The sequence below is a fragment of the Loa loa genome (genome assembly GCF_000183805.2).
Source record: "Loa loa unplaced genomic scaffold supercont3.41, whole genome shotgun sequence".
Lineage (NCBI taxonomy): Eukaryota > Metazoa > Nematoda > Chromadorea > Rhabditida > Onchocercidae > Loa > Loa loa.
In genome coordinates this window covers 260,566-281,688 of record NW_018108221.1, presented here as the reverse complement: position 1 = coordinate 281,688, position 21,123 = coordinate 260,566, and the positions used below count along the sequence as shown (strand labels likewise).

Here is a 21,123-nt window from a genome sequence, read left to right as displayed (position 1 = left end):
AAAGAAAGGAAGTTATCGTGCGTTTGTTAAAGATTTAACGGTTATTCAATTGAGGATATGTTCATCGTCTAATTTCATACTTATTATCAATCTATGAATAATGATTTATACTTACTTTGCAGTATTCAGTTTCAGTTTGTAATTGTGTTTGAACGAATTGTATGTAATTATAAAGTAAAGGAGCCGACATCATACAAATAATTGCTGTAAAAGCGCTTGTTGTAACACCAAAAATTGCCAGATATTTAAGCTTATCAGCATATAATACACGTTGTTGAATTCGTTCATTCTCATTAATCATCCCTTTTCTATTTGACTAAATTATTGCAATTTAATCTGCAATTTTTAGCCTTTAATAAATAAAAAAATTTGATTTGGATTAATTTTATCATCGAATAATGGATGAAACAAAAATATACAAGTTATTATATCCCCCTGTTAAAATTAATATTAAAAAAAATTAAAAAAAAGAGAGTTTAACGTGATTGAGCGGAGAATATTGTAAATAAACTTATCGAAACAAGTTTCCTGTTTCATTTTTTGCCGCTTTTTAACAATTGAAAATTCAAAATTATCAAATTTACACTTCTACTATTTTTGTCTCAAAGCATTGCAGCAAATTAGAACATAAACTTTATGAGAAGTTTGAGAATTTAATAAAATTATCTATGAAAATTTTGTCAATTTCGGAAACTAAATGACCCTTTCTTATCAACTTTAGTTGGATGAGTTTTTGACTTCAGCTTTTTTGAAATTAAAAACGTAATATAAGATTTTAATTTCAATTATGAATTGATTCTGGCAAAGCTTAGTTTTCAGAAACACTGGTCATCCCCATCGCACAGATAAAAGTAAATGGTCAATCAAACAGTTAGTGACGTAAAATTCCTCCTAAAAGTTGATGCTTGACTTTGACGTTGCAAATTCAACACCAATAATCAAATGTATTGAACAGGATATCCAATGATGCTGATCGATCGCAAATGGACGAAAGATTGAAGAAAAGCGATGAATAAACTTTCGCAGCCAACAATGGCCATCAATGTAGTAGAATCACTCTTATAAGCCAGTTTTCTTCTTTCTTTTTTTTTTTTTTCATTATCCTTACATCATTGTAATGGGAGGAGAATGGATGGAGAAGATAAAGTGGGATGGAAGGAAGCGGGGAAGAAAATGGTGGTGATAAGTTTAGCAATATCTTTTGGGATTTGACAAATGAACGAGGTAACAAAAGGGCTAAATTGTTAAAATAATATGAAAGCTATACCTAATCATTCCTTTCATCTTTTATGTCATGAAATATATCTAAGCAAAGCAATTCACTTCCATTTTCTTTAGCACTTTATTTCTGATGTTTACAATTTCATAAGCTAATACATCTTTTTCCTAACTAAACTGCCCTACAGCAGAGCTAACAAATTTGTTCTACAGTACAGCTCACTTCGTATCTTATCATTCGAAAATGAAAGTATATTTCAAATCATATTAACAATTTATGGCAATAAGTAAAACTATAAGATGGCTACATTAATCATTCATGTGGAATCACTGTTAACATGCTAGCTAGAATGCTTTTAGTTAGAATGCTTTTTTTCCGCTCATCCCACCACAAAATTTCCATAAAAGGATTGGTGCCAAGATGCAGTAACAATGATCAAATATTCCTTCAAGGTACTAGTAAATTTAACACCTTAAACATGCATCACATTAAAAGATATTTGTGAAATAATTTTAATTTCTGTAAGTGCTTCATTCCTCGGGAAGAGTTCTACGGATAAATACAAACTATCTGCTCGTCAAAAGATTAAATAGTGTAAAAAGTTATCATAATTGTGAAACGATATTTGTTTTTCGTACGGAAAGTCTGACGTAATGCCATAACAAAAATGTTAAATTAATTTAAACTGCATGTTATAAAATGTTTGACTTAAAACTTCTCTAAACAATTCTCTAAAAGCATTCCCTAAACAATTCCCTAAAAACTGAGCTGAAATTCATAACACTGGTTATACAGTTTCCTCATTTAATTCACAACAAGTGAAGCAAGTATGAAATTTCTAAACGAAACATATGGCTTGGAAAATATACATGTTAAACTTTTAAAAAGCAATGACACCATCACCATATCATTTACGAGTAAGTCACAAACTAATAAAAACTTAAAGTCCGACTTTCTCAGGAATAATTGCTTGTATAAATTAATGGGGATTAAAGACAACCGTTTTTTTATAGTGGCAGAAATTACATGTAAATGGTCCGAAAAAGTAAACTATAAAAAGATCGGCATTTATTATTTTAATTCTAGCAAAGAATTTTTTTACTATCGCAGATTTTATGACTTTCCTACTCAAACTAAAATTTCGATAAAACAATGACTTATCCCTTGATTGAATCAGCAATAATTAATGGTGTGTTTCAATTATAAGGCACAATTTCTAAAAAATGTCGAATGTTGGCAAAACGTGCGTACATATTTGAGCTATGCATTTTCTGCTCTATTAAAAAAAATAAAGGAAGGAAAAAATTAGCTAATATCCCTGATAACTTTTTGTAATATCCACTGGGGATTCCGTTGTATTGATTGCTGTAAACGGAGCATTTTGATATGCATTTCGATCACTTTGTCCTGAAATATTATAAATTTTGTGCTTTCTAAGATAAAATGAAGCTTTGCATAATTTGCATAACTATATAGCACAGTGTTTCGACCAACTATTCAGGGAGCTGAATGATCGTAATTTGAAATGTTTGAGCAAATAATTTCCCGACTAAACCTCATGGTTTTACACAATATAATTTGAAATTTCTTCTTTTGATTGTTCTTTGCAACTTTTTATCTGATTTTTTAGCATTTAACGTTATGATTTCGGATAATTCATTTGTTAAAATAAACCAACCAACAACGCCAATATCGCTTTCGCCTCCATAGCTGTAATCAGGTCCAGCTTGTATACCAGTTGTGAAATCCTGTTCATAGGATGGTACGAAATTTGTTATTGCACCTTCTTCGTAGCGTCTCCAGGCCAAAAAGGCAGCTGCTCCCTAAAATTGATGACATTTTGATAGTAATTCTTCCAGTAAGAAAGCCAACTACTTATGGTATTGAATAAATGTAAAGAAGTCTACTGGAACAGCAAAAAATTTGCAAGAGATAAAATCAAAATTCGAATTGATACTTTTCCCAGCTCGCCAAAACCCGATCTTATGTTAAACTCAAAAATTCTCATCTAAGCTTCTCATAATGGGACGAAAATAATTCGTTGCTTTTTAGTAAAATAAGACTAAAAAAGCACCCAAGTAACGAATGATAGAAGCGCGAATAAGATGGCGCTTTTGGCCATACCACCGTCGTACGGTTTACTTATATCCACCTCACCATACTTTGACCATAACGAAAAAAAGGTTATCAGAAATAAGAACGCCAGCAATGCTGAAAGTTATGACCCATTCTTTTTGACAGCATTTCCCAGGTTAATTTGAAATTTAAGAAGAAATATTTTAAAATTCTAATCTGTTTTAAAATTATGCTTCAAAATATTAAAACGTTTTAAATACCCGACATAATTTGTTGTTTGGATATCTAGGGATCTTGATGGATTCTTGTTCAGTGTTGACGTTGAGAATGGCCTTTGATGTCCACTCAAAAACTAGTGTTGGAAGGGAATTATCAAGGGAATGGCTCGGAAAATAAAAATAAACAAATAAGTAAATTGACTACAAAAGTTTCGGATTAGTTAAAATGGAGTCTAATCATCTTCATTCTATTGGTTATTGCTGAATGAAGAAACGCCATATTCGAGAAATAGACCTTTAAGACCGTATCTAGTGTTGCTCTTTTTCTAGGTCAGTAAAAATTTCAGCAATTCAAAAAATTATGAGGTTGGAAAAACAACAGTGAAGTTAACAAACCAGATAGGATCATATCGGTAGTTACAGCCCGTTTTCTGGTTGGAACCGAACTAATTTTCTCGAATTTAGCATCTAGAAACAGTAGACCCAATGAACTCAGAACAGCAAAAAAACCCATCGCTGAACCAAAGGAACAAGTCGATGAACTGTTGGCATAAAGACAAATTTGTTTGTCACCATTTTCTGATATATACCAACCACCACGTGACACGGCGATCCATTGTGCAAGCCCAACTATCTAAAATGAAACTGCCACTGATATGCGCATTTTTCTAGTCTCTTTAATGTTTCAATTGTAAAATGTATGATCCTAGCCGCGAAATCCATGATAATTACGACAGTGAAATTAGCATTCTTGTGTGGCAGGGAGTTTCATCCTTCATCTAACAAGTATCACTAGCCAACTAGAAAAAAAAAATTATAGTATTTTCATTTATGAAACAACTTCAAAAAGAAAAATTTTTCATTCCACAAACCAACGCAAAGATTCGAAGAATAACAGTTGGCTTTCTCAGGAAAACGCCCGGTTGAAATTGTCCACCAGCCAGGCCGGCACCATATGCTCGGACATTCTCCATCATTTAGATTATATCCAATTCTAAGAAATTCAGTTCTTGTCACAATTTTGATTAGTACATTCAACAACGAATTCCATTATTCGTTTAAATAGTAACAGCAATCTTCTATTAATATGACTTTAAAAACAGCAAATAACTCAGGTGGGACCTCAAAGTATCGTATGAGAAATGTTCAAGTTTGTGGGGAAAATTGCACTTCGAAATAAAAGAGTTTTAAGAAAAAATAATAAAATTTAGTTAAATGAGAAATTTTGGAAAGTATTGAATCGAACGATGAGGAAAATGTTCCACTTTTAAAAAAAAATCATTCGCAGTCCATCTTTTCATGCCAACTTCTATTGTTTCAAATGGCTTCTTCTGCTCCTTTCTTGTTTTCAAATAAAAATCATTAAAAAAGCATATAAATATATGCAATACTTTTTTTAAAATGAATTTCAAAAGTGAAATATAACTGTGAATATAAGCGGAAAACGATCAAAGCGGCAATAACAAGTTAGAGGCCATAAAAGTAATTCATCTCTACATCCAGATAGATCGGCAAGCCAATTCAGCTCAGCTCATTTAGAGCTCATCAGATCATTTCCATTTAATTCACACACAAATTCGACATATGGATGATTAGACAGTAACTAGTCGCATTATGGTTGAAATATCGTCCAATTTTGTTTTTCAGTTTTTAAACTAAAAACTTTTATTCTAATAAAATTGAGGAAAAAATTAAGATAATCAGTGAAGCGTGATAATGTATATATTTTAAAAGAGAAATAGAAAATTCCTTGCCATAGAAGTCCTCTTCAATCTGCTCCAGCAGGAGAACTACATATTCGCACAAATTGATTAAAAGAACCACAAAGCAACTCACATTGTCAAGCCTCTGAAGCTGTCAGTTTTAGGCCTTTCCTCCTCCTTCTCTCAATATAACTAGGCTTTCCCACAAGCATTTCTAACTTAGCTACACTCCTACTACTGATTACAATCCATGCTTCGATTTTCTCCGTTATATAGATGTAAGGAAGGCTACACCAAAACATTCCATGAATTTTTGTTTTCTTCCTCTATGTATTCACATGTTACTCCAAAATGATCAACGTCAAGTTTCACTAGCATTTATGATAAGAAATATTACAGAATCCTCTACTCAAAATTCATCAAAATGATAAGAATTTCGTCGAAATAAAATGTAACACTGGTAAGGAAATGAGTAAATCGATGGAAATTATTCCCACTAATCCCCGATAGTGCAGAATAAAGGTGATATTGTAAGGGAGGAAGAAATAAAATACAACTCTGATGAAGTGTATTACTAAGAAAAAAAAAAAATACAGCTATTTCGGAGGTAATATCTACCAACGAGAAAATGAAATCATCCCCAACCTTCATCAAATCCCCTAAATTATTCCCGAAAGCTTCAGATGCATTCTCCTTTTATTAAAATAGAGCATGATGATTTTATATCTCAACGCGTTCATTGGTCATAAACAGCGAATCGCAGTGGACAGATACCCATAAATGCTTTCCGGGAAGTTTCGGAGCATATAAGCAATGACAAAATTCAATGGTCTAGTGACGAAAATTACGAAATCTTCCTTGGAAAACCAGCGAAGTAGTGCTAACGTCGTAACTACGTTCTTCTCAAAACACTTGGTAAAAGAAAACCTTATCGAGATTACTTTATATGTCATTCAATGTGTGATTTTCACATATGACTGAATTGCGGATCCAAACCCGTACGCTTAGATCATCCAATGATCCCGGCAGTGATAGAAAACAATGTGTTCCACGCTTACTTTGATTTCAAGATATGTGCACTGTAGCAGTAATACTTTCCCGTTTCTCCACTTTGCTTCAAGACAACCTTTCAGTTCTCTATGAAATGGATTGCGTAGCACCATATCCGCAAATTACCGGTGGGACGGCTCGGATTCTGTCCACTCCTCTTGGATATTGTCAATGCGTCTTCGTAGTTTTATTATCTTGGTGTTGTCCCGCGTTATCTGTTTGTTCGGAGCTTCTTATGATTGCTGGCACACTTTATGAGAAACTTCTCTCATTGTTTTGCAATCAGGGATAGTGATGTCCGGGATTATCTCTTACCATAGTTCGAATAGATTACTCATGTATCTACTTTTATTCTCTGTATTTTCAGCTTATTTCGACCAAACTCACCGGAAAATTGGTGGGAGTTAATGCAGACGAATGCAGCTGTTGGTTATCCAGAATTTACTTTGAGTGGTCTAACTCGACGTTACCCATAATTAAACTGGCGTCTAGCAAGATCAATAGCCGGCTTGACCGGCTTCTTCCGGATTATCTTCGTGATACGGTGGAATGGATAACCAAGTAAGTTTTGATATTGTTTGATAAAGGTTTCCATGCTGAGGTCATGTGTGAGGACTGTGATATAGGATTTCATCTTTAGCTGCCTAACAGATCCGCTATCTAACATCATTTTCTGCATTCTTCACATCGCTTACTGACATCATTAAGATGCTTTTCGCATTAATTCGTTTGTATGAATAACATTAGTTACTTATGGTCCTTCGTTGATTGATCTCTTGAATCACTCCGTTTATAATTTGATCTTGGATTCGTGTCAAATCTTTTGAAAGAGCCTAGTATTCATAAACAAGTATCAATAATTTATTTGTGAGAACTTGTGAGAACCTCACTAAAATTTGTGAGAATCTATACAGATCGAGCATGTTGGCTAAATGCTTTCTTCTACTTCTCTGCAATTTCATTAATGAAGTTTCGTTTTTTCCTTTGTCCTTTGTCATATTTCTTTCCAGCATACCTCCTTATTGTTTTCAGGAAAGAACTCACATTCATATACAGATTTCTGTAGTTACTGTCCAACAAGAAGTACCATTTGCATGTTTCCCTGGCTTAATGTTTATATTTGACTGGTTTTCTCAGCAACCTGGTATCCTATAAACCGATGAATCCGTTTCGGATGAAAATAGATTTAGCAACTGCAACAAAATAGTTCTTTATGAGTTTCAGCAAAAACTGACTATATAGTGGATGAGAATCATACTAACTTAGCAGGTTGAAAATTTGCGGCAATTTTCAAAATAAAATACAATGGTGAAAGATGAACGTGGCGAAATAGGAAATTTTGGGATAAAATTGACAATTGTCATTTGTCAAGAATTTTCTATGAATTTGCAGAAAGTTGAGTTTAGTGTATTAGTTGGTGTTTGTTGGATTCGCAATATTAATGAAGCTTAATAACTGCACACTTATACATCGGAGACCCATCATGAGATGTTTCGTTCACTCTTATGACTACAATAGATGGGGATTCAAATATTGTTCAGGTCTAACTGCCGGAATTCCGGGCATAACAGGGACAGGGATTGTAGAATTCGTTATCTTAAATATGCTAATGAAGAAGAGCAGTACATGATAGGTAGAAAAAGTGAACATCCCTTTAGGAACACCACCTGTTTTCAGTTTTTGTATTTAAGGTAGCATCGAAAATGCCAAATCAAAATCCCCAATTTTTACAATGCAAAAGTGCCATACCTGCCGTATTTATTGTCACAAGTACCGGATGTATGTTGCACATGTGACAATTCATATTTCACTGTTCTCAGCTGCGAGCGATGAAGGATTGATTTACCGGGTTGTGCGTATGTATGTATGCATGTTTGTGTTTGTGAAGTGTATTCTAGGTGAACGATCGCTGGTGACAGTCCCCTCCCTCCACTGTCATTCAACTATTAAGATCAGTGCTGGTATAGAAACGATGGTATTACTATTAGTCGTTAGTTTCGGATGAAATGTATTTGATAATTTCCTCTCACTACAGGCAATTTTTTTGGTTCTTATTTGTTTCCGTTTGTAAGAGTGATTGGTAAAGGTTGAGAGAGAAGGATGGCTGGGGTATTTCTACTTTCATTGTTGGGAAGGACCATTTCAATTCACTCTCCCAAGCTGTACTGTTACCCATTAAGGGGATGCTGTTGTAATTATCACGACCTATTAATTTTGGTTGTTTCTTATTTGACTGACATACTTATTGACATACTTATTCAATAAATATTTATGCCATAGTTTGTATATTGAAAGCCAGCTTCACTATTCATGTAACAATCTGTGATGCACTCCTATAAAATTACGGAACTGCGTTAATGACTGTTTTTATTTCGCATTACTGTTTGGCTGGAAATTCTGGGACAACCGGCATAACCTGATTTTCAGTACAACTGCTTCTGAATTTTTCATCCTTTATTAATTGAATCACATCAGTGTTTTTAATTTCTCACCTGTCAACCTCCTTCAATAAAGATTATATGGAACCAGTCTTTTATTGACACAAATCCTCATCCTCATACTAAAAAGGAGAAATCTGGAAACTTTCAGGGAAGTGGTCGGACTCTAGAAACAATCAGGATTATGGCGGAGGCCCGGTCCAGATCCTTGTGGGAAAACATCCACATTTTTTCGGTTCGGTCCTCTTACTCCATGTACCAATGTAGTTGCCTATGTCTTCCCAGCAATTGCCAAAATTATGTCCGAAAGCTTGTATACCTAAGATATAAGTATAACTGTACATACATAAATCTATTGTGACAGATGACAGAGATGCCATGCTTTCATCATGATATGGGTCTAGTGTGGCGATAGTAGCATCTTGGTTCCTTTTAGTGTTTTAGTGTGTTCAACCTTATAATGAAACGCATTGTTATTTATTGATCGGGTGAAATGTTAGATCGTGTCGTTGGTCTATACTGATTGTTATTTTCCTTACAGATTAAGGAGCTGGAAATAAAAAGCGAAAAGAATTCAGCAGAACGATAAAAATCACGTTCTTTTTGATCTCTTATTAGTTTATATTTAGCAATCTTTTCCTTCTTTTTTTTGTTGTCAAAGTTTAAATTTTCCTAAATCTTGATTATGGTTCTGAAATTATTTCTTGCGCTGTCATTTTCCAATTATCAAAGATGAATTTTTGTGGTATGCATTTTGGACCAGTACGTGAAAGAAATGCCGAAAATTTGCATTATCTGCTGACGTCGACAGAACAGTTGATAGTGTTTATCTTTTTCTTTGACGATCTCTAACACCAGATTATCTGATGTTTCCAAGATCACTGATTGTCTCTAATAACATTCACGCAATATCCGAGAATTGAAAGTTGGTGGATTTCATTTGGTTCACATTCAGAAAGTTAAGTACATGGAGATATGACGAATGGATAACGTTAATGTTCGTAGAAAAAGTTAGTGATGTTGGTGTTAGTCAAACAGAGGGTTAGAAAATATCGGGCGCAAACCACATTGAAGCCTTCCGGTTCTGCAGCTTTCCATTTTCGTCCGAGCTTGTTTTTTACCCTATGCTTTCGTTATGATTTGGTCGAAATTTCTTATCGATTGGGGTGGTTTTTACGTGAATATCGATTTCTCCTTACTCCGTCTAGTTGTACCTCATTTTTTGCTTGCATGATGGGCATAAAGCATGATTACATGGAAAGGTGACCACAGGGACGTCTCTAGTGTTTTCGAAAATGCTGAACTAATTTGAAAAACTACACAACTAAGGTGTAAGAATGTCATTCTTAAAAAATACCTTTTAATGTATTTCCCTTCAGGATTTATTGGATAGGCGTAGAACTAGTGAAAGTGATGAGATTTCTGTCTAATTATATTAACTGGCACTCTGCTGACAAGAAATTGTTGCACTTCCAAAAGTATTGACACGTTGCATTAATCATTTAACATGGGTCAGGAACGAGACGAGTTGTGCCCGTCAGAACAAGAGTGGAGCACCAAGTGTAGTAACCACCACTAATCAGTTATAAAGGAGTAGGAAATTAATAAGATTGATATAAGTGGAGTATCACACAGCTAATGATGGGAATGTTTTGCAACAGACTGTATAAAATGTGTAGGACCATATTACCGGAAAGCTTTCTTTGTGGTAGTTGAGTGCTGTTAATGAATGTCCTGTTAATTAGGTGTAGCTATGGATGTAACGTCGATACTGACTGAAAAATATCCGAGTATGGAAACAGCTGGTGGAAGTGGGTCAGTTGAAGTATCTGCTGGAAATGTTAAATCGCAGGCACATGCAAAGCGAAGCACATTATCAAGACATTCATCTAAAGATGTTAGCGAGGATGGCTGTTGCCTTGCTAAAATATTCCTGTCTAATATCGTCTCATTTGCAATGTGAGTTCATTTTTATTACTTTATTCCCTCATTTGTGCTGAATACTGAATATGAATGGGTGCGTAGAACAGCCATATGTCCAACTTTTTTCTTACTGTTTTTTTTTTTTTGATTTAGTGTGTCACCAAGGTTGTACATCAAGAGATGACGGTTCAGTGTCATACGCAGAGTGTAAAAATTGCATGCAGCAATTTTTTCAGTTGATATCCGAAAATGTACAATTCGGATAGTACAAGCAATTTATCATCTTTTAACGTTTGTTGTCTGATCTTATCACACCTCATCAGTCTTCCTTAATTTTAGCTCTGAATCACTCATAAGGAGTTTGGAGCTGATTTCTGCAGAATTAGTTGTCCATTACTTTTAAATTAGAAGTCAAATAAATATTAGTTTATCCGGACAGAATTTCAGTCCTTCAAAATATTATTAATTTTACTATTACCAGTCATTCAACTCATAGATCTGGTCAAATATCTGACAGAAATATTTGTTTGATTATAATGAAGCAATTTTCTTTAGAGAACGGTTCAGTTTTGGTAGTTTGGAATGGCATATTTTGAAAACTGAAGTAGTTTCTCTCTTCTTCGATTACAAATTTTACGTGGGGGTATTATTTAGGGTAATTTTTTGGAGGAAATAGAAATTCAATACGAGTCAAATTAATGTAAATCATTTTCAGGAGATCGCGGCGCAAGGGTGTGAATGAAAGGTGTCGTTCAGTGCGACGTATGTCATCAAATGGAGGGAAAAATGCGACCACATGCATCCATGCACCGAACTGTAAACGTAAAGCTCTATCTGAAATGGGAGTGTGTGATTCTTTCGATGATGAAGTAAGTTGTTGTTTTGTTACATAATTCTGTTGTTGTTGCATCCATCGCGAATATCTGGTGGATATTCTTTGGAAGGTGCAGCATAGTGACGTGCAGAATTTCTGCATTTTGCTTGGAACATTCAGAATTGGATTTGAAGGAAGTAGGAAAGAATTTATCATTTTTCTAGATGATTAGGCGACTTTCAAAGCTACCTCAAGGAATGGACAGAAATGAATGGTTGGCTACACACAGTAAGTTATGCGCTCATTGTTTTCGTAAGTATTAAATGATTGTAGTCAATAAACACATTTAAAAATCTAGGAAATTGCAACTATTATGAGTCACTAGCTAAAATTCTATGAACAGGAGCATATTTCAGCATTATCTCTTTTCGAGAATGTAAATGCTTTGTGTGGAACGATATCAGAAGTGTGCACGCCGGTTTCATGTCCTATTATGTCCTATCCAGGTGTTCCGTAAGTTTCGCACTAACTGTCACACTTTGTTAATCTTCAATGAATGAAAAGTTATTGTTGCTTAACGTGACATATTACATTTATTAAATCCAGTACTATGTTTTTAAGTCTTAAATTGTTAAATTGTTTCCCGCTTTGATATTTATTTTTCTTTTGTAGTTCGTATGACATAATTTCTGATAGGGATAGGTACTAGAGTTATGGGAACCACATTAAAGTTTTATGAGATCTGTTATCGTTTGATTATATTTGGTTCAAAAAAAAATTAATTAATATCGAAATTTTTGGTGTATAAATATCATTACGGTAACATTTCAGGTTTTGTTTTTCTGTGGTTTGCAAAATATTGAGAACAGATGTTAAACAAACTTTCAGAATAACTGTTACAAAGAAAGTTGCAGGAAAGCACATTGGGTTGATGAAAGGAGGAAACATCATCCATATTCTGCTATGCAATACATTGATTGTGTATTATCATTCTGCGAAAAAAGCGCAAAGGATGAGCGACTTTATCCAACTAAATATGGTGTGTTTTCGAAATTATTTTTTTATGCAACAGAGGTCTGTTATATGCCGAAATCATGTGAGGGAAAAGTTATGGACTCTATCTTTTGGCCACTTATAGTTTTTAAGTGTATGCGCTCTACCAACCTTCCTGTACTATAGAAAACATTTGACAGTAGCAGAGCACTGCTGTATATTTACAAATGTAGGGATCTTTTGGTGAAATAGAAAAGCATTTGTTCTTTGACATGATATTAACTTGTAAGTTGTTTTTGTTTTATTAATCCTTATAATATTAAATGTTCTTTTAGGATCTGCTTTTTCGAATAATTTTGAAAATCACTGCCGTCGTCTAATACGATTACTCTGGCATAGTTGCGGGCACCTGTACACGAATCACTGGGAACAACTAGCTACTTTGAATCTGCGGTCTCAATACGGCTTGGTTGTTGCACATATGTACTCTATTGCTAAAATGTATGATCTTCTGGAGAGTAAGGAACTGTCCGCCCTTTCACATACGCTGCAGGTAAAAAATTTGCTGTTATTTATATGAACATATTGCTTACATTCGTAATGTGCAAGCCTTGCCCGCAAACATGCTAATATCTTTCAGAATTCCCTTCCTTTTCGATATTTTGTTTCCAAATAACTTTTTTGGTTACCCACACTTTCAACGCTGCTGTACGATGCATTTTCAAAATTGATGTATTGCAGTTGGTACGTCCAGCAGTGCTGTATCACGGATGTGGTCATCAGATAGTACAAATTAGTGATGGATCCAGCGGTCCTCGGCAATTCCCGTCATCAAAAAGTGGTAGCTGGGGTGGTTATCCGACAACTACCGCACTGTTGTGCAAGCCTTACTCGCAAACATGTTGATATTTGCTTTCAGAAAATTTTTTTTTTCCTTTCAGATATTTTGCATGAGTTTATGTGTCATGTCCGCAGTGCTCCATGACTAAATCCGCCATAGAAGGTGGACTAGTGGGTCAAAAGTGGTTAGATAATAATAAGGCTTTCTCCGTTTTCGAGTTAAGAAATTTCTAGAGAATCCTTACAACGGTTCATGCAAGTAATGTTATGAATAATAATTCCGAAGCTTTCGAAGATTTCATTTAGTAGACATTTGTTGGACTTGAGGCCTCAGATCACATGCACGCATTAGATTATAGTTTGGTACTGGTCACTCTGTTGTGCCGACACAATTTTGGAAGTTGCATATTTGATGTGATATTGTTGGTGTCGCTTTGTTTAAAATACTCCATGTATATATCGCGTCTATTTTAGGAAGATCTAACAGATTAATTTCTACCAAAAAAATCACTTTTCTTTCCCGATCTTCGGTTTTTTTTGGTCTCCGGTTTCCTACTTCTCTGTATAAGAATATATGTTATAATTAACTTCCCAATTCACTTCGACATGATAAGCTAATTATCATATAATAGATTGAATTTATCATATAATATTGGAAAGTAGAGATTCAAAAAGCAGCAACACTAGCTACGTTGAACAACAAAGTATAAGTAGCTCAAATTGAGTAACAAAGCAAAAAGTAGCATATGTGAACACTACGGTGGAGACTGACCAAACCTCTCTCCGTTTGTAATTTTTTTGGCTTAGGGAAGTCTTAAATAAGTATATTTCAGAACATGTCATTGGTCATTGCAGTATATATCGGATATCAAACTTCATACATTAGTTAAGCAGAAGAGCATTGTACCAAATAACATTAGTCACAGAGCATTTGAATCCGAAAAAGTGTGTAGACGTCTCAAATTAACCGTTACTCTCATTACCTATTTAAAGTTCAGCAGGATCATGTTTATTTAGTTGCTCACCATAATCGGTTGCTTGTGATCCAACGAACGTGTCGTAATGATCCAACACTTCTTTTAGAGACAACTTTCCATCCTGCAAAAATGATAAATTTAATGAATAAATATTTCGAGATGAAAATCCCGACAATTGCAAATCTCAACTTCCCCTTTATCATCTAGCCTGGTCAAACGACAAGTTATCCCATTTAAGGCAAGAAAAACCTTTCCGAAATAAGTTGAAATAGAAGGAGATAGTGTTCAGAGATGGAATATTAATTTTATAAATGGACAACATTCATACACACGTCCTGAACTTACTCCGTCTTCATCGGCGATGCCAATTAAATGTTTTGCTTCTGCATCAGCATGATCGAAACCTACAGGCATTATCCAGTCCCTCATTTCATCCTGAAATAGAAGTAGCAAAACGATAACTGATTATGCAAAGAGGAAATAATGCGCTTCTTAAATAAGAATAGTTTTTAGTAATACTTGATCCAGTTTGCCGTCACCGTCTTTATCTCGATGTTCCTTGAACATTTGTCGTTCACTGGCAACCCATTCCGGCTCTTTGCCGTTCAATTCTGGATAGTCTTCCGGTCTGTACATGTCACCTGCAATGACAAAAACTGGCAAGTTGCTCTATTTACAACTTCAAGCATGTGCAATGTAGAAGTGAGTTTCTCATCTTGAAGTTATAAGAATAGTTCCCAATTTCGAAATTGATACGAAGCTTTGTAGGAAAAAAAAAGTCGCAAGAATCAACTCCCTACAATCAGTTATTTCTACGAACATTAGCATGTATGGTGGTGTACTTACCGATATATTCATCAAGATCTACAAATCCATCTTTGTTTTTATCAATGTCTTCGAGTGTCTCCTGAAAACAATAAGAGTTAAAAGATATCAACACAACTCTGCGTTTAGACCGGGTGACTTTTATACTGCTATGTCTTGCACAGTTCATTTAAACTAATGTGTTTAATCCTATTTTGCTACTCTCCAGTCACCTGAACAACAACATCGCGCATGTGATCGCAGTCCTCAGGATGCATAAAACAACCATATTCAGTTCGATCAAGCATTTCATCCGAATCATAATCAGCCTTCTTCCACCTTCTTTCATCACGTGTTATCATCTTTTGGTATTCAGCACTCAACTCTTGTCCTTCACCTACTGTTCCATAAACCATTTCTCTGAAATTCACCACTTTATTTTATTCAGCATTAAAACATTTTATTCATCACTAAAACAATGGGAGAAATGCGTCCTGCAGCGGACTCATGTCAGCTCACATGTAATCTTTCCATGAGATTTTCCCATCCTTAACTTTCTCCGCATTATAATTTTTCCATGTTCGATCAACATCATTATTAACATATCGTTTTTGCATGAAGTCAATGTGGTCTTTCAGTTCAGATTCTTCCAAGAAACCATCACCATCTACGTCCATTTTCGCAACTAACTTCCTGAAAAATTCAGTTTGATGCCAAAACTTACAAATCGCCACCCGCTAAAATTTGTAAAACATAAGTTTGCTAAGGTAATTTGAGCAAGATACAATTCAAGAACTGGACATTCGCCAGCAGTTTTTATATGAACTTGTTAGTAGCTTCAGATACTATTTAACATGCCACTTAATATCTATATACAAATTATATTTCTGCAAACGGCATTCTGATCAGATCAAAGAAAATATTGTGTAATTGCCGTTCTATATCTCCGTTAGAGATAGAGCCATATTAAGTACGCAGTTGAACTACTCTGCGGTGTTTTACACGGAATCTTTAAGCAAATTTAATATATTCCCAAGGTAATAACGATCATTACACACTTACGCAAGGCGTTCTTTGCTTACGACGTCCTTGGATTCAGCAGTATCTTTACCGAGAAAGGCCTCATGGTCAAATCTGCTGTCATGTCCGCCAGCCTTAAAATTATAATGTCTTTAAATAAGACCAAATCAAAAATTAGTGCAGTGAAATGCTATGAACTACGTGATCTTGAAACTTGGAAAACTGCGAGTGTGCAAACAACATACTAGAGGAGATACCTTGAAATGTTCCCTATCAGTAAGTGGATCGACTTGATCGCTTCTTGCAAATGCAAAAAGCACACCAAACGCAAACCATACAAGCATGCTGAGCAATAATAAATACGCAGGAGGACGTAAAACCAATAAATTTGATTTCCCTCGACAAGTAAACCAGTAGTGGTAAACCAGTAATTTTCTGAAAATAATGATAAGACGCCGAAGGTAACTCCACTAAAAATGAACAGCGCTTTAATCCGACTAGTTCCAGAAAACTATGCCACCTATCCTGCTGCATACTCATAACAATGTCAAACCAACTCCTACATTTTCATAAAGACATTATTTTTGGAGGGCAAATGAAGTAACCTTTTCCGGAAAAGAAGCTTCTGCAGGATGACAAATCTAATGAGCAATAATATTTATATATACTTTAATGCATAATAAACTGAACCTGAAAATGAACGTAGTTAAAGTAGTGAACACTACGCACAACATTCTATGCATAACATATGCCTACAGAGCATATTTCATTGCTTAAAGCGTAATGACAACGCTTTTTTGTTGATCACGATGATGGATAACAAGGAAAACCACAGAGTCAAGCAAATGTCACATCGCGCAGTATATCAATTAATTTCAACGTATAACTGATGCATCATTAACTTATAAATCAACTATGATGTCATAACAATCACTTATAATATTAACACGGCACATTCTGTGTAGCTCATATGTTACGCTATTCACGTCTATTTACTCTTCGTGCGTGTAACGCGATCAATTACGTCTACTTGCTTTTACGTTCAGGTAATAACATAAAGCACCCAAAATGTTTTGAGATGATGGAACAAAGATGTGCATCCATCGATACGGAATTACACAAAGATGAGTGATGAATGCGTGCGTAAGGGCTGAAAAGTAAGTGTCATCAGTGCCATGTGAAGTATTTAGAGTAGATGGAAGGAGTGGTGAAAGGGGAAAAGAAAGGACACCGTACACAGTGCTGAGAGGTGGACCATCGGGGTTTACCGTTTACCGACAAATGTTACAATTGTCGAGGTTAATACAAGCCCTGCCAATACTGCCACCACCAGCAACACCATCTTACGTGGCGTGCTAGAAGTGGGAGATGTAAAGTTCCAGCTCATCCACTAACAAATATGCAACATACCACAAAGTACCGATATGAAATAAATGAGCATCTCAGATAAACAGCTGAGCACTGTTTTGATGAACTCTGCATTTCCGGATAGCATCTCATCGAGTTATAACGTTACCATTATTTCCTGAATGTTCAAAGTTTTTCGAAATTTCGAATTCGTTCCTATCTAATATTAACGAAGAAAGCTGTAAAAGCAGTCCAAGAAATGTTTACAGTTTCCGTTTTTTCTCTTGTCTGTGTCATCTTCAAATAAATCAGAGCGGGAACATTTAACAGTTTAATCTGTTTCTTGCAAGTTCCATGTTTAAAGTTCAAAACCTTTAGTGCATATGATTCCTCCATTAATGATTATTAATGTGACGTAACATGCATACACACACACACGCACGCACACGCACACACACACATGCACACACACATGCACATTCACAAACACACATACAAACACATAGCAGACATATGCATATACATACACATATATACGCACACACACACACACATACACACACACACACATACACACACACATACACACACATATACACACACACACATATACACACACTCATACGCACACATCATACACTACACACACACACAACAAAACACATGTACACACGCACACACGTGCATGTGAGACAAATTGGAGAGTTGAGAAGGCTTGTGAATATTTGTGTTAAAAACAAAATATCAGTTTTTTTTTCTGATGTTTTGATAAATTTGTTGATATTTTGCCAGAATATCAGCAAATATATCAAAGTATCCCTTACTATCATCTGTCAACTTTTATTTGTTTACAAGTAAATGTTAGAGAGTTAATATTTGTAAAGTGAAACAAAAACTTGTCAAAGTGTGAAACAGTGTGATTCAGCTTTTAGGAAGCAACCAGGAAGAATAGTGCAATGCAAACTTGAAAAGTACTAAAGTAAATTAGCAAGACAAAGAAGAAAGGAAATATTTAAAAACGTTTTGTTAAAAATTTCAAAAATCGAAAAAGTGCAATTAAGCAATTACTACCATTCGATCATTTCTTCTAATTTCTGAACAAGGTTGAAATTTGATCTATTTAATTACATTCCTTTGTTTCATCCATCCTTATGTTATGTACCTTCAAAAATAGATCATATCTTCAATACCGTTCAGATGAAAAAAGCTATTGCAGGTTGGCTTGTATGGATTAATGTTTATTAGGTTTAGTCATTTGACGTATTTGTGGATGGCTTTTGAAAAAAGAAATCCTTTAATTGATAAAACTGTCCTTCTTTTCATCATTTAATTTTCATTCATTTCAATTTTGACAATGTAATTACGGTTTTTCGAATAGTAATATCAGATAAGTATTACTTACTTATTGACTTCTCACTTATTAATCTTATGCATACAAATGTTATTTTGCAAAAGGTAATTAAAATTAAGAGCTTTTCACAAAAATTACATAATGAGAAGTCGTAAAATAGATGTATTTTCCATCCATTAATGATGAATTTAAAAGCTTCAATAACTAGAAAAAGTTTTTCTTTTTTTTTCCTGTCAATGACCTGATATAAATGAGCAATTTTTTGAGGAAATAAAGTGGTTCATTTTTTCATCAGAACTAATAACGCAGTAGGAATATATAAGAAACGAATGTGAATGCATTAGTTGGAAACCTTTCAATAATGATTGTTATTTTGTTCCTTCCTGAATTACCATTTCAAATGAAAATAGCGAAAATTAATAGAACCAAAGATTATTAAGCAGGAAGAAATCCTTTTATTACATCACTAAATGACTGACAATTTTCTCTTTTTTTTTTCCACTAAATTATCACGAAAGCATAGATGATAAGTTATTGTTATTATATTTATTCATACTCATAATATTAGCATATTACTTTCACTATTTTCATTACTTCTCATTGTTAACGTCAGTTGTTATTATCGTTTCAAAATTCAATTATAATGAAAAAAAAAAGCCTCAAAAACAATTGTTTGCAATAAGTAGCAAATAACTTTACAAAGTTCTTCGCCCATTATTTTATTTCACTTTACACAAACCATCATCTCATACATCCAGTCCATCACTACATAAGTTGCTTATTTGTGAAATTCATTTCACTATCACATTTCTTCTCCACTCTATTTTATTGGTCCCTGTTGTTAATCGTAAAATTTCACACAAACTTCCCTGAAAGAATGAGACGAAGTATTGCAAATGTTCTGGAAGGATCTGGGTAATTGATTTGATTTGAACACTTACTCTCTTACTCTGCAACTTACTCCATCATATCTTATTTTCATTATGTTTCTTATAGCTACCTGAAAGCAATTTCTTTTTTTATTGTTCATTTTTCTTGCAATTACGTGAGAATATACGTGATTGATTTGTTTATTAATTTAATTTTTAACGCAATCATCTTAGCAGAAATGATTTTCATCCGAAAATTTTATTGGCTAGCAGAGAAACGACAGAATAACGTTTCAAATTAAGTGGTTGAATTTAAGAATTTCAAATAGTTGGTAACAATTTTTGCAAGCATAATTCAAAACTGATATAATCATAAGCGTAAATTTCAATTTAGAAGTTTTTTTCGCTTCTTTTTTTTTTTAGTGAAGTAATATTTTTTAGAATTATCCCCGTTGACGTGATGAAATCGCGAGAGGACGTAACAAATCTTATTGTGGCAACAAAAGTCCAAAAAGGTGTCACATGGAAATCAGTAGCGGAAAAAATTGGCAAAAGCAAAGAGTGGACAACTGCAGCATGCTTAGGTCAAATGACCATGTCAAAGGAGCAAGCAGAAAAAGTTGCTGAAATATTTGATCTGCCAGAAAGCGCTCTCTCATGGCTTCAAACAGTTCCTCACAAAGGCACACCGGGAATTCCTTCTGATCCAATCCTTTATCGATTACATGAGGTATTTCACATTGCTAACAAAATACACTTATATATTTACTTAAAAATTTATTTATAAAAAATTTACCTTTCCATATTTTTATTGATTGAGGCAACAAAGGAAGTGAGAAATTGATAAAAATTGATTCGGTCGAAATTTCATTAGCGTTCTGATAAGCTCTTAATGGTTCATCATTATATCAAAACTGTAAAGCTTAGCATGGAAATCTATGTGAGAAGTACCAGAAGTGAAAGAATTTTTACAAAAGGACTGAAAGGAGGGATTAAATTATGATATGATAAAATTAACTCCTAATAGAATATCTAGGTGATAACAGTGTATGGACCTACGATCAAGGAGCTAATTGCGGAAGAATTTGGTGATGGTATAATGAGTGCAATTGATTTCAATTTAACTGTCGCACGTGAAAAAAATGAGCAAGGTGATCGAGTATCACTTGTATTATCAGGCAAATTTTTGCCTTATAAAGACTTTTAAATGGAAAATATTGAATTATCATTAAATGCAAATTTTGTGCTTTACCCAATGCATATAATTTACATGTTGCTTATCATTTCCATGAGAAATAAAAAAGTTCTTCATATAGTAAAAGTGATAGGTAGCTGAATGTTGGAAAACTCTAAGAGTGATAGGTAGCTGAATGTTGGAAAACTCTAAGAGTGATGGTAAGCTGAATAGTTAGGAAAACTCTAGTTGCATCAAGAAAATACATTAAAAAGAAAAAAGAACTTTTGCATTCTAAAGCATAGTT

At 34.3% G+C, this 21,123-nt stretch overlaps 8 protein-coding genes across 8 annotated transcripts in view; 5 read left to right on the top strand and 3 right to left on the bottom strand.

Annotated features, from left to right (window-relative positions):
- Window positions 1-301, bottom strand: part of LOAG_17119 (alpha-1 type XI collagen) — a gene marked incomplete at its 5' end in the record, with an annotated part of 2,783 nt that extends 2,482 nt beyond the window's left edge. Inside the window, one exon of the mRNA XM_020449778.1 lies at window positions 116-301. Coding sequence (XP_020306651.1) covers window positions 116-301 — 186 coding nt within the window. The remainder of the gene's footprint in view (window positions 1-115) is intronic.
- A 2,154-nt stretch (window positions 302-2,455) lies between these two features.
- LOAG_05297 (hypothetical protein) lies at window positions 2,456-4,487 on the bottom strand (the record flags this gene model as incomplete). Its single annotated transcript, XM_003140834.2, has 5 exons — window positions 2,456-2,626; window positions 2,898-3,042; window positions 3,294-3,430; window positions 3,910-4,147; window positions 4,386-4,487. The coding sequence occupies 5 exons, from the start codon at window positions 4,485-4,487 to the stop codon at window positions 2,529-2,531; spliced, it is 720 nt and encodes a 239-aa protein (XP_003140882.1). The 3' UTR covers window positions 2,456-2,528.
- A 1,873-nt stretch (window positions 4,488-6,360) lies between these two features.
- Window positions 6,361-6,831, top strand: LOAG_05296 (hypothetical protein; the record flags this gene model as incomplete). The annotated part of the gene is made up of 2 exons (XM_020446808.1): window positions 6,361-6,483; window positions 6,634-6,831. The coding sequence occupies 2 exons, from the start codon at window positions 6,361-6,363 to the stop codon at window positions 6,829-6,831; spliced, it is 321 nt and encodes a 106-aa protein (XP_020302894.1).
- A 1,212-nt stretch (window positions 6,832-8,043) lies between these two features.
- On the top strand, window positions 8,044-8,971 carry LOAG_05295 (hypothetical protein; the record flags this gene model as incomplete). Its single annotated transcript, XM_003140832.1, has 2 exons — window positions 8,044-8,227; window positions 8,856-8,971. 2 exons carry the CDS (start codon window positions 8,044-8,046, stop codon window positions 8,969-8,971), a joined length of 300 nt encoding a protein of 99 aa, XP_003140880.1.
- Window positions 8,972-10,358: 1,387 nt separating this feature from the next.
- Window positions 10,359-13,952, top strand: LOAG_05294 (Mob1/phocein family protein). Its single transcript, XM_003140831.2, has 7 exons — window positions 10,359-10,663; window positions 11,343-11,496; window positions 11,666-11,729; window positions 11,858-11,954; window positions 12,356-12,480; window positions 12,770-12,987; window positions 13,176-13,952. The coding sequence occupies exons 1-7, from the start codon at window positions 10,458-10,460 to the stop codon at window positions 13,338-13,340; spliced, it is 1,029 nt and encodes a 342-aa protein (XP_003140879.1). The 5' UTR covers window positions 10,359-10,457; the 3' UTR covers window positions 13,341-13,952.
- On the bottom strand, window positions 13,306-16,773 carry LOAG_17118 (hypothetical protein). Its single transcript, XM_020449777.1, has 9 exons — window positions 16,681-16,773; window positions 16,333-16,510; window positions 16,118-16,209; window positions 15,575-15,748; window positions 15,289-15,475; window positions 15,098-15,158; window positions 14,771-14,892; window positions 14,597-14,686; window positions 13,306-14,372 (listed from the first exon to the last, which is right to left on the bottom strand). The coding sequence occupies exons 2-9, from the start codon at window positions 16,417-16,419 to the stop codon at window positions 14,262-14,264; spliced, it is 924 nt and encodes a 307-aa protein (XP_020306650.1). The 5' UTR covers window positions 16,420-16,510; window positions 16,681-16,773; the 3' UTR covers window positions 13,306-14,261.
- Window positions 16,774-17,206: 433 nt separating this feature from the next.
- LOAG_05291 (hypothetical protein) lies at window positions 17,207-17,434 on the top strand (the record flags this gene model as incomplete). Its single annotated transcript, XM_003140828.1, has 2 exons — window positions 17,207-17,232; window positions 17,266-17,434. 2 exons carry the CDS (start codon window positions 17,207-17,209, stop codon window positions 17,432-17,434), a joined length of 195 nt encoding a protein of 64 aa, XP_003140876.1.
- A 2,077-nt stretch (window positions 17,435-19,511) lies between these two features.
- LOAG_05289 (hypothetical protein) lies at window positions 19,512-20,878 on the top strand. The gene is made up of 3 exons (XM_003140826.2): window positions 19,512-19,688; window positions 20,084-20,372; window positions 20,679-20,878. The coding sequence occupies exons 1-3, from the start codon at window positions 19,651-19,653 to the stop codon at window positions 20,847-20,849; spliced, it is 498 nt and encodes a 165-aa protein (XP_003140874.1). The 5' UTR covers window positions 19,512-19,650; the 3' UTR covers window positions 20,850-20,878.
- The last annotated feature ends 245 nt before the right edge of the window (window positions 20,879-21,123 follow it).